Genomic DNA, 12,987 nt, shown 5'->3' on the forward strand with positions numbered 1-12,987 from the left:
AATTAATTATTTGATCTTAGAAAAATTTTTTTTTGGCGTACTCAAATAAGTTATACCACGTGGAAAAATAGGTTGCAGAAGATTAGGTAGTATTTTGGTAAAAATGTTCAGTAAAACAGAAAATTGATAAATATGGTGAAATATTAGTAAAGGGAAATTTAAAAATCTTACACTATTTAATTTTTTACTGACAAAATAGATTTTTACTAACTTTAAGTTTATTTTTTGATGAATTTTAATTTTTTCTTAACAAATTTGCTAATTCACTAATCACAAATATATTTTCGGAAAAAACACCATAAAGTAAAAATTATGTCATGAGAATTTTAGTGGTACGTAATTAAATGACTAGGGGTGGCCCTAAATTCTAGACGCTCCGTTACCTAAATGTTACGTTATTTTTGCATAAAATATCTATACCAGAAACTTACAAAAAGTTAATAAAATCAGTCTATTAGGTGTTTTGCTTAGATTACTTCCGTAATTGTTTTCTAGGTAAATTTTACGTCAGTCTAACGTAAATATGAATACGTATTTATGAATAAGATGCATAGATTTTTGCTCTGGTTTCTGGTTTTGATTTATTCTTACAATTGCATATGATATTTCGGGGGCACTTTTCCCTTTCCTTAAGAAGTTACGTGGGTCATGAAAACTAAAAAAAAACAGCATATTTTCCTTTACATCTTTTTTCTTTAAAAAATTATTACTTGTCTTAAGCATATAAATCAGAATTGAGGGTGCAGATGCAGAATGCAGACTCGAATTTAAAAAAATGTGCATCTTATTGCAACATTTTGAAATTGAACTCAAGTTCGATTCTATCTTTTTACATATTTAAAGAATTTTCAACGTTGAGAGGTTATGATACTTTACTTATTTATTGAATTTTCTATTATAGTCTTACTACATTTTGTTAAAAACAACGCTATCGTTTTTTTTTGTATAATGTTCTCATTCTAAATGATGAAATTTAACATTCTTTATAGTCTTTTAAAATGGTTGTCGCAGATTAATCAGTATTTTGATAAAAAATGATCAGTAAAAATTTTACTTGATCAGTGAAATAAGATGCAAACAGTAAATTGTTACAATCACAATCCTAAAATAACAAAATATTAATGGAACAGTTATGATCCATTTCGGCATTTTCAATATGTTTTTATTAAATAAAATAGTATTTTTTGAGCGACGTAGTATTCCATACTAACCATTTTGGAATATTTAGTGACTAAAAATGATAATACCTTTTTAAATTATTTTAATGTCTCCACTATGTCTCTACAACTGAACTTCACACTTGAATACAACAACAGAATGACAAGTTTACGCAATTATACAATTTAATATAATAATTTTACATAAAATCTCTATAGCAATAAATCAGCTATAAAAATGTACGTGGGACGAATATACCGGAAAACCCCTATAAAAATGGATAATTCAGTGGATTGCATTTGTAAAATTGCAATAAAATCGCGAGAATGACTTTCAAATGCTCAAGCATTTCTAGTTTAATTATTGTATTATTTGCATATCTTTCATGATGTTTCAATTCTAATCGCGTTCATGAATTTTTATTTGGTAAGATCATCTCATTCATGATCTGCTAAAATTTGCTGACAGTTAATGATGAAAAATGTGATATAAAGTGAATCGTTTGAGACAACTATTTTAGATTGATCCGAGGGCATCTATTTGGTGTGAAAATTGGGCTGATCGAGAGGAATCTGGAGTGGAATTGCGCAAGGGAGTCTCATGAGAGAAGATTCATCAAATTTACTTAATTAACAGAATTTTTTTTTCGGCGCTTGTGCTTCAATACCGGTAGAAGTCACGCAACCATGTAATGAGAATCTTCGCAACTTTTCAACAAGAGCAAAAAAAATTGCCCTCCCGATCGCCGTCTAACCAATTTATCTTGCTCGCGGATGCCATAAATAAAAGTGTGAATTTTGCACTATTGTGAGAAGGTGGTCAGTTGATATAGTTATAATGAAATAGGGGCCAATGTTGACATTGTTTCTTTTGCCATAGATTGCGGTGGCAGTGACAGGAAAATTATAGTGTCCGCACTTCCACTTCCCAATCGATGTATTGTTAATTTTAATTAAGGGAAATTGGACATGACCTCTGAAATCTGTTTCTGTGTACACTTACATTGGGGGATTGAGGATGGTGAGAAGTTCCGTGGGGGAGTTTGGCACACGCCGGATGACCATTTTTCGTCCATCCGTAGAACCCATTCCAATTGATGCCAACGATCGTACAGACGTTGCGTCTGAGAACAGGCGCGCTGATCCACAATCGCTGAAGACGTAGGAGCCAGATCGGGCGAGAGATGTTGGTGGATGATGTCCAACGTGTCCAACAGTTGGAGTGGATGTAGCCAGAGCTCCATCGTGATGCATAAGAACACCTGCCCACAACAAAAGTTTTAGAATCATTAGAAACGGGCATAATTTCCAACCAAAAAGCAGTGCAATAATCTTTGATCTTTCTTTTTAGAATGCTTTTGGCTTTAAACCCAGTAATAAAATCTTTTTATTATTTTATAAGTGATTTTTATGGTCAATTTTTTCTAATAAAACTGCGGCATTATGTCTAGTCTAGATTAAATACAACACTTTTAATCATCAATGACGTCAATTTACGACAACAATAATCATCAACAATAAATACCACTTTAAAAGTGTTTCGGTAAGAAATCGTCCATTGATTGCCAAGCCTCTAAACTAATAAATCATTTCTTAAATAAATAAATAAAATTGTTAAATTGAAAGAATTCTGGAAGATATAATAAATTCTTTAAAACATGTTTTATGAAAGATTTAGAAGTTTGATTCTTATTTTTCCTTAAAATATATTTTAATAGAACAACCTTTTTTTCGCGGCTAAAGTTCCTGTCATTATTATGAATTCCCAGAGACTGATTGGGTACACAAAGTGCCTTGTCATTTAAATTATTTTTTTACATAAAAAAATTATTTTCTAAATTATTCGTAATTGTTTTTCTATGGCATCTTCTGGAACAGATTTAATATCAATATAATAAGTTAATTTTATATAAAAACAATAAATTTCAATTTGTAACAGTGATTTTCTCCCTGGGATCTTAAGCTATTTTTTCTATTGCTTAGGTCAAATGTTTTACAAAAATACTCATAATTTTGATTTAATTTTGTTTTTGTGCCTGGAATCTAGAAAACCGTTTATGCCGTTTTATGATACTTGTATATTATCATCGATTTTGCTGAATCGATTAATTTCTTAATCAAAAATGAAGCTAAAAAATTCGGTATTTCTTAATGAAAGAAATCAACTTTATACCAACTTTAATCAAAGATATCTCGAAAACTAAAACTGTCTTTTACAATCTGTTTTATGGGTTTAATTTAGAATTTTATTACCTATATTTTACTTCAGGTACATCTTTCTCTCAGATTGTTTTTTACCCTCGATATTGAGGTTAAAACGAGAATTTATTATGTTGAAAAAAAAAAAATAGAGAAAATATGGTTGAAAATTGAATCACGAATGCGATATTTTTTTATATTACTACTAAAAGAATGATTATTTCTTCTTTATCCGCTCCAGTTTCTCTAAAAACATTTTTTTTTAAATAATTTCTGCAATTTTATTTGGAAGTGTTTCTTTTATGTCAAAAGACAAATCTTTCTGAAAATCGTACTTCTATTTCCATACCGACTTTAATTACGAATTCATTTGAAAAGTGTTTTTAAATTTTCAATATAAGTCTCTCAACCTATTACGAGTGGAATCGGCAAAGATTTGCAATCAAATATTAAAACCGAATATTATTAATAACTTTGTTTTTTTTATTATCGACTAAGTGTTATTAGATTTACCACATAAACCGAATTAAAACGTTTATGAAAATCTTTAATAAGATTAGGATTATATAAAATCGTGGCTCTTTTTAGCTGCCGATCAGTAGATCTAAATCTCACAATTCATTCACCACTAATCCTTCTGATTTACCAACTGATTTTATTTAAACTCAACAGATTCATGAAACTATTTTTTTTTCTTTTAAAAATTTGATGTTAAAATATTTTTCAAATACCAAATTTGCTTATGCTAATCCCTTTTGGAATATTTAATCCATATAATATTGACTTGAGGTACCTGATCTCACCGATCTCATGCTGTTGAAGTGCTTAGGTCTGGCTCCCATGGGCAGTGGAGACATGATGGGGCTCACATTGGATGAGGCGATGCTGTCTGTAGGTGATGCAACAGCGAGGGTGGTCTTCTTAACACTCGATGGCACAATGATGAATTTTTTGGAGGTGCTGGGCAGAAGTCTAGCAGACTCCTCCGTTGTTGTGGGTGTCTCCAAGGTATGTTTGTGCCTCATACTACCACCCATGGCATTGAAGTGGAGCTCAGCCACTGTTTTGTGATTCCTTTGAGCATTGATGGACACTGTGTCCGATCCATTTGCCGGCGGGGACTCCATGACTGAGTCCCTTTGGCAAGTCACACACTTTTCAGTTCACTTAACTCTTCGCGAACGAACTCGTCAGAGTCTTTGGCATTCGCGTGTCATTTTCCTGGGGAGGTACTCAGATAATATACCATTCTGCGAAAAATTGAAAGAGATTGCGATCGTGCTTTTCATAGAATATTGTAATTTTCTGTGAAAAATTGCAAAGAGGAATCTTTTTGTGACAATATGATGAGCTCATTGGGTGTCTCTTCTGAAATTCAATCATCTGTTCCATTACTGACCTAATGACTCGGTCAGTGCGTGCGCCATGTGGCTGATTGGCGGCACTCACTGAGACGCGGGAGTTCCCGATAAAAATAATTTCTTTTCATAGCTCTTTTTTCCTCACTCTCCTCAATTCTCTTAACCCAATAATAAATTCTTCTCACGACATACAAAATGCTCGGAAAATGTTTTGTGCGAAATTTGATGTCCTCGCCTCAAATTCTGTATCTTTCTCGTATTTCAAAGGCAACACAGAGACAATTTGAATCAGAATTGGAGAGTTATTGCTGAGAGATTACAAAGATTTCAAAATTCATTAATTTTAATTTTTTTAGATTTTTGAAAACATGAAACATTTCAGTTAATCTGCGGATAAACGGGTTTAATTTAAATTAAAAAAGACCGAGAACTCAAACAATGTCAGAGATACTTTCACTGAAATAGAATAATTTTCTTAATTTTTTTTTTCAGAAAATGATATGATATATGGAGAGAGTGGGGCAGTTTCATCCATGAATTGTATATTTAATTTTGTGTACGTTTTGCAAAAAAAAATGATAAACAGAATTTGATATTAGTTGTACTTCTTTTAATTTCATTGGTCTGTTGTGCAGAAGAAGATTTCACCTGACTAGCAGAATGCACTAATCCATCAATGTGGGGTAATTGCACTCAAATATTGGGACAGTATTAATAAAATAATAATTAGTTTTTACATAAAATTCGCATATTCAAGATGGATTTAAATATTTTATTTTAAGACATTCGAAGATTGTTAATCAGAAAACTATAATCAAGGAAGAATTTTATAACATAAAATTCATTTTAATTGTATAAAAGGCAGGAAACATAAAATATTATCATATATATCTGCTTTATTGCTCGATTTTAATAATTTTTATGCGGATGGAAGATCTTTTGTAGATATATAAGCTATGAGAATTGAAAGCTTCTACAATGAACTGATTGGTACTTTCCTGTTTGGCACAAAAGCCTTTTTAATAACATTTTGAAGTCTTAAATAATTATAATAGGGGAATGTAGGCATGGTTCGCACAGAGTGAACCTTCAAACAACGCAAGTTTTCTCTTTGTTTGCAAAGAGCTAGTTCGTCACTTCTTAGCCATACGATAGATAATTATGAAGCTCATGAAACGAGATGAGAAATGGTAAGTCAGCTCTTTGAAAACAAAGAGAAAATTCGCATCGTTTGAAGGTTCACTCTGTGCGAACCATGCCTACATTCCCCTACTACAGAGGGAACAAAATATTTTAAGAAAAACATTCCGTAACATTATTATTACAATTCTCAAAAACACTGAAAGATTTCTTTAGTAAACTATCTATGTATAATATATTTATAATTATGGAAAAGTGTTTTAAAAATTCCGAATTTTATTTACAGAAACAGTTAGCAAAAGATTTTATAACATTTTGAGTTATTTTTAACAAGTACCGTAGGGGAGACTGGGGCAAAAAGTCACAAAACGGATATTTTATTTTTTTGAAAGCTACCCGAGCACCTCCAAAATTTCTAATTAGCACAGTTTTATAGGAAATTTAACGCTCTACAACTCTGTGAAAGTCATTTTCTTCTATTTTGTAAGGAAATATATTTATTGAACTGTTTTCTAAAAGGTAATTTTGTGACTATTCTCAAAAAATGCTGGGGCAAATAGTATCAGGCATAGGATACTATCACAGTTTGATTCGCTGGGATTCCGTAAATTTAAGTAAAATAGCGAGATTACATATTTTCATGGAAATTAATTCTTCTACACCTTTGTAAAATACCGTTTTCTCTGCGAGAAAAGTGAGAAAACGAGAAAAGCGCATTTTAAGCTATTTTACAAAAAACACACACAAAAGACTGCAAATCGTTTGACCAATGCAAACAACAAGCGGCGACACATAGCATTGACGTTTCTTTTCACCGTGGAACATCAGAAATTGTTTCGGTTTTTGTTACTTTTTACCCCAAGTGGTCATTTTTAATAAAATGATTTCTAGAGAACACAATCTTTATAAAATTCTAAAATAGATAGCGGATTCGTATTCAAAGAATATCCAGATAATTTGGGAAATACTCACCAGTGCAGTGCATCAAATTTAAAATAAGTAGCTAATAATTGATATCTTCTGCACGGAAAATATTTAATAAATAGGGCTAAAAATTTCGATATTTTTTATTTCGTTAATTCCTTGTTCAAATTCTAACAAACTTACGACATTGAAGAAGACCTGTGGGGGCTTTTTATGGAAAAAATTTTAAGCCGCTATCTTATTTATCTTAAAAGATATTGAATTTTAAAATTTTCGATTTGTGACTTATTGCCCCAGTCTCCCCTATATATGCGGGTGACTTTGCACTCCGGGTGTGACTTCACACCAAAATTTTTCGTATGCTTTTCTATAATTCTGTCTGGGACTTAAGGATAGTCCTCACAGATCGGACATAATAAGTTAAAGTGTCCTCAAGTCGGCTGGTTCCTCAACTTGGCCGGTGGAATTATTTAACCAATTTTTTAAAGGTTTTCATATAATAGAAATAGGATCATATTTTAGAAAATGTATGTAAATTGAATAAATAACCCCATACTGGTTGATTTGAGGAATCGGCGGACTACAGGATACTTTATCTTACATCAGGTCGAAGAATCCTTAAGTGCTAGAATTAGAGAAAAGCTTACGAAAACAGGGATGTACTGCTACCTTTGCAAAGTCACTTGCATCTACGGTATAGTAATTTAATGGACACAAAAGCTTTCTAATGATCCTGTATACGTAATTTGTGAACTTGAAGCAAAATTATCAGAATCTTCATAGAATTCTTCCAATATTCGAGACCTTATTATAATAATGCGAGCGGTAGTAAAAATTAAAATATTAGAATTACGTTATTTTTATAAATAATTCAATTTGTTCAGAAAATGATGAAAATGCTGGAAATAAGATATGCTAAAAGTTTTTTTTAAAATCATTTCCAGATGGGGAATTCTAAAACGCTCTGGCAATGCTATATGACAAATTGGGTTCGAATCTTAGGAGAGCTTTTTCGGAAATGCGATTCTGTAGCCGTGACATTGCCATTTCAGATCACGTGGCATTGTCAGAAGTCACATATTTGAGATTTCTGGCAATTCAAATGACAATGAATTTTGTTAAACAAATCAACCAAGACGTACTGTATTTTCGTAAAATCATCAAGTAAAGGGATTTCATTAAAAAATCAATGAATTGCATTTTCGAACTCATATGACATGACAAAAGAAAGCTCGATTGGCATTGTCAGGTTTCGAAGTCACGCGTGACAATGTCACGTAAATTACAGAATTCTCCTACAGATCGCAAAAAAGAAGCTTTTACGAAAATGATTATTTTTGTAAGCATAGAGATTTAGACACCACTTTAGTAACATAAAAAGGTGTTATCCCATTTCTTTCAAAATTCAACTGGACGTTTACAAAAATTATTTTGAACCAAGAGATTCAAAAGATACGAAAGAAGCAAGTCCCAAATTCGTTTATTTGCGTATTATGACGACTCAGGGAAGCCCAGTGTTCCACAATTTATATGCATTTAGCAAATTTACCAATTTAGTAAATATGAGAAATAAATAAACCAATGAAGCAGCACAATGGTATAAAAAAGTTCTGCGTGATGTCAAACAGAAATTTTGACTAAAAGTAGTTTTTTCTGCTTCTTTCTCAAGTTTATCGATCAATTCTATTATTCAGTAAAAAATGCTATTAGGAGAACAAACTTTTCATCTCCTTTATTAAATATTCGTTGTGAAGGTTGTATTTTGCCTGTTCTATGTTATAAAAATTATTCTGGACCAACTGATCTGAAGCTTTTATAATATTCTTCCTAATACTTTATTTAATAGCCGCATTTTTTGTATCTGATAAGGAATCATGTAACATCACTATTTTAATAAGAAAATTTTAGCCACAAGTAACACGAATTTAACAAACACAATAAAAATATAAATATTTTAAAATTTGTGATAGAAAACAAACCGTTAAGTTTTGCACAGGTTAATAGTCTAAATCTAGTAATTAAAACAAGACGTTTTTTTGTATGGTGTCCCTCAAAGTGAAAAACATTACAGAATAGCGATGAAGCGAATCATCTCTAATAATTACATGTGCTTCTTTTTTTTTAGAATTTCATTTAAAGCTACAAGTAAATGCGTTAAATTGTATCGTGTGTTGGAGAAAGAAACACCCACAATCGCATATTTTAGCGCACTATTTTGCCATTTTTATTAGCACACAGTGTCACTAAAGTGAATTTCCCGCGCCATTCCTCTCTAGTGAATTATGAATTAGAGCAAAATCTTCATGTGGATAATTGTACTCTGTGTTTTCTTAAAAATATTTCCTTTTCCCGCAATTTAGAGTACGATGCTCTCAGTTAATGAAAGTTGGGGTAGATTGTGATGCGATAGAGTGGAGCAACTCTACAAAACTGCCCATAAAAGTACTTTAAAAATTGTGTATCTGCTGAGTGTCTTTTTGCCTTCGGTAATCGACTTTAAACATTGAATTGCGATAAGGTATTTCACATTGACGAGTGATAAGACATCGCACCTAGAATTTGTCGTCACCAATGCTTTTCTTGATCGAATTGTCTCACAGATATGGTGCTCGATGGTCAACATTGGTGGAGGTATTACAGCGAAAAAAGGGGTATTTCTGCGGTGAAGAAATACATGCGAAAAAAAAATCACAGAAGATTGAAATTGATATGAAGAATTGTGATAAGGTCTTTTCCAGTGAAACTCTATGAACAATTTTCGATTACACAATTCTACAATCACTTTTTGCTTTCACAGGTGATCATCAAATTTAAAATTGGAGCACATTGATAGGGGATTGAGTAAACGTTGTGGTAGTGTATTCTTTGCTAAATTAACAGAGATGGATAGATCATGGGCACAGTGTTCAATGAGGGAGCAAACAAGGAGAGATTCCACTAATTATTTTTAATTTTATGACCATCACACAAAATACCACAATTAGTTTTTTTCGTCTTTCAGCGCGCTCGATCACTTGCGACTTTGGCGCTCAAATGTCAACTAACAACACCAGTCTGATCAATTCCTCCGGGAGCTGATCCGTGTGCCTCTCCCGGTGCGAGAGAGAGACTAAAACAGCTGAGCACCACACGAAAAAAACTGCCACCAACGTGATCATATCGCATTTGTCATACACAATTTCATCGCGAGCCACATTAATTTTCCACAGAACATGCGATGGTGCCTGCACGAATACACTGGAAAGCAGTCCAGTGCGAATCATTTGGAATATTATCAGTAGCATTTGATTACCCAAAGAGCGATTTCTGCATCCATTTTAATGGGTTAATTTTCCCAGGACCAGGCGCCTCCGCTGCAAGTGGAGACGCCTGGTCCACCAAGTTCAACGATTTTATATTGACACAGAAATAATTCCGAGGTAACTGATGGCGCACTCAGACGCACTTTCACAACAATAGCAACGATTGAGAATTATTTTTGGGAGCTGAAAAATACAATAAACGATTTTTTATAGACTTTTTTCACAGTATGACAGGGAAATAGGCCAAAATAATCTCACAATGAAGTTATAAAAATCCCCCACGCCGGAAAATCTATTCTAGTTCGTGGTTTTCCTTCAATCCCAGAGATTGATGTGCTTGCAAGTTGAGGAAATTGCTGAAGAATTCCCGCCAAATTGCAAATTTAACTACAATCAGGCGCTAGAAGCACGAATGAAACATACATTAACCTTATGTATGTTTCACCTTTTCATGCTGCATGGCTGAAATAAGAGAGAAATATGGTTGCTTGTATCCAATGGTGTCGTATCTGTTTCTTGTCGATTTTTTCGTTATCATTACTCCAGTACTATATGATAATTTGCAATTTATTAAATTTAATATGCGAAATATTAGCCGTACTCACTATGGCGCTGTTATCATGTAATATCGTTATCTCGATATCTCGTTATGTTCTCGTAATGTATTTTATAATTGAAAAATTATAACAAGATAACAGATTACGGAGATTACGAGATAACAACGCCATAGTGAGTACGGCTATTGTATTTATATAATATCATAACTATATATTTTATTTTATATTTTTGATTAGCTAGATTTTAAAAATAACCAAAACTTACAAAGTTTTAACAAATTCAAAGTACCTTTTGAATTCAAATGTTTTATCGGACTTTTTCTATTTTTTTAATTGCATGTGACTGTCAGAACCACTAACTAGGGGAAGGCTTTCAGGCCTCGCACACACTCTGGCTTCGAACTCTTCAAATTTTTCCCATATTCCTTTAATGAATCTGATGACTTTTGAGCAATATATTTTAATAGTTTGTCTTAAGTCAGACATATCCTGAAAACATTTGGTCAGATTCATTAAAGGAATTTGGGAAAAATTTCAAATGTTTGAAGTCTGAAAGTCTTCCCCTATATTGCACTTATTCACAGTGAACAAACTGGGCTTTTCTACATGGTCATTGCTTTTTTACGCATTCATTGCTTTTTTACACGTGGAAAAAATAATCAATATAAAATAATCAAAGTAATATTGAAAGCCTCTGTTAAATAAATTGCTTATGTTGAGGGCGTCCAAGACAGGATGCCTACAGTATCAAGGCAAATTTATACATTCCGCACTTGTAGCGATCTTTTTATTTTGCTCTGGATCAATCCAGACTGAGCAATGGGCTTGTTTTGGGGAGGACCGGGAGGACAGTAAGAAGTTCATTTAAAACCGCTGATCACAGCAGAAAATTACGCAATATGGGCTATATCATTTTCTGGGTGGAGGGAGCACACTACATCTCTTTTTGCTCAATAATGGGAAATGTGGGAAGTAATAATGCTTCTACCCCACTTATATGTGTTGAGAGTTGCTAGCCTTCATTTTAAGGATACTTGAAGTAACTCTCTCCTTTTTAGGCAGAGCATCCGCTACGCTCGGAGAAGTGAGCTATTTCACGTGATGAAGTCCTCAGTTGCAACTTTTACAAGATCAGTAATCTTGCTCCATTAGTGATATTCAGTAATCTCCGTGACTACGTCTCCAAATTCACAGAGAGTAACACTGCGTTTTCTGTCACTCGCATCCGGACAGACTGTTAGAAGAAATCTCAAACCGAGATATCAGTAATATTTTGATTTGATTTGATATAATCTTTTTTTTAATGTTTCTTTCCTGTAAACATCCTGAATGGCTCAATGTAGCTTACTCTTCTAAGTTTTATATTCCTAAAGATTTAATAAATTAAATTAAATTGAATTGAAAATAAAAAAAATATAAGGGAAAGTGCCCATGCTTCGTAGTATCGCAAGCTTCATAATGTTCCTATGTTTTTTAATGTTATACGGGCTTCAGACTAGAGACTTATGGCTGAGACTTAGCACTTAAGTCATAGTCTGAAAAGATCGAGTTGTGGTTTAGCCCAAAAATTTGGAGACTTAGCTAAGTCCTCGTTGAAACGAAGGTTTAGTGCATTGTTAGTCATCCTAGCGAGGAGCTCGCATTAGTTTCAACTCTGAAGCCGGCCTTAGATAGATAGATAGATTATATATAGATAGAATAGCACGATCTGTGGGCTGCAGACACCTATGCTCCATTTAAGCCCCTTTTGTCTACCCAACTAACCTTATTTCAATTCTTTTAAAAATTTATTGGATTGCAGAACATCCTGAGCTGTCGCTCTTTTGATATCCTCCAGTGTCAGTACTTCTTTCTTTAAGATTTTTATTCTCTAGCTTGAGAATTTAGAACAATAACATAAAATGTGTTCTACTGTTTCCGGACTCTCTCCACAACCCTCGCATGTTGAGGTAACGTCCTCGCTCAACTTTGAAAGATGTGAATTTAGCCAGTGTCCTGTGTAAATTCTTATAATTTACCCTCAAATTCCCACTGTTAAGATTTAACAAAACTTGAGATCTATTTAAATCAAATCTATCTATTACGGATTTTGCGAAAACACAAATCCATAATATATTTAAAAAAAAACTGCGGACTCTCTCTTAGTTTTTAGAATATGAGTGCCATGAGTCACATTCATTGAGAAACATAGGAAAAATTTAGTCACTACGAAGCTTGGGATCGTACGAATTACGGGCACTTTCCCCTAATATCAATTACATTTAAAACTTAAGACATTGGGATTTATATGCAACATGCCCGAGATTTGACAGTGCTACTCTAGCTTTTAATTGATGTTAATTTTTAT

General features: G+C 33.0%; 1 protein-coding gene across 7 annotated transcripts in view; it reads right to left on the reverse strand.

Moving 5' to 3' along the window:
* LOC129805784 (sodium- and chloride-dependent GABA transporter ine) overlaps positions 1–9,888 on the reverse strand; it is a 35,252-nt gene extending 25,364 nt beyond the window's left edge. Inside the window, exons 1-3 of one of the 7 annotated variants that reach the window (XM_055853924.1) lie at positions 9,760–9,888; positions 4,150–4,606; positions 2,161–2,419 (exon numbers count right to left, since the gene is read on the reverse strand). In XM_055853924.1, the coding sequence (XP_055709899.1) occupies positions 2,161–2,419; positions 4,150–4,483 (593 nt within the window). In that variant the 5' untranslated portion in view covers positions 4,484–4,606; positions 9,760–9,888. Of the gene's footprint in view, positions 1–2,160; positions 2,420–4,149; positions 4,607–4,755; positions 5,120–9,333 lie in introns of those variants that run through there. The other 6 variants (XM_055853925.1, XM_055853923.1, XM_055853928.1 and 3 more) reach the window with 6 other exon arrangements.
* Positions 9,889–12,987: the final 3,099 nt, after the last annotated feature.

This window comes from Phlebotomus papatasi, chromosome 3 (genome assembly GCF_024763615.1).
Source record: "Phlebotomus papatasi isolate M1 chromosome 3, Ppap_2.1, whole genome shotgun sequence".
NCBI lineage: Eukaryota > Metazoa > Arthropoda > Insecta > Diptera > Psychodidae > Phlebotomus > Phlebotomus papatasi.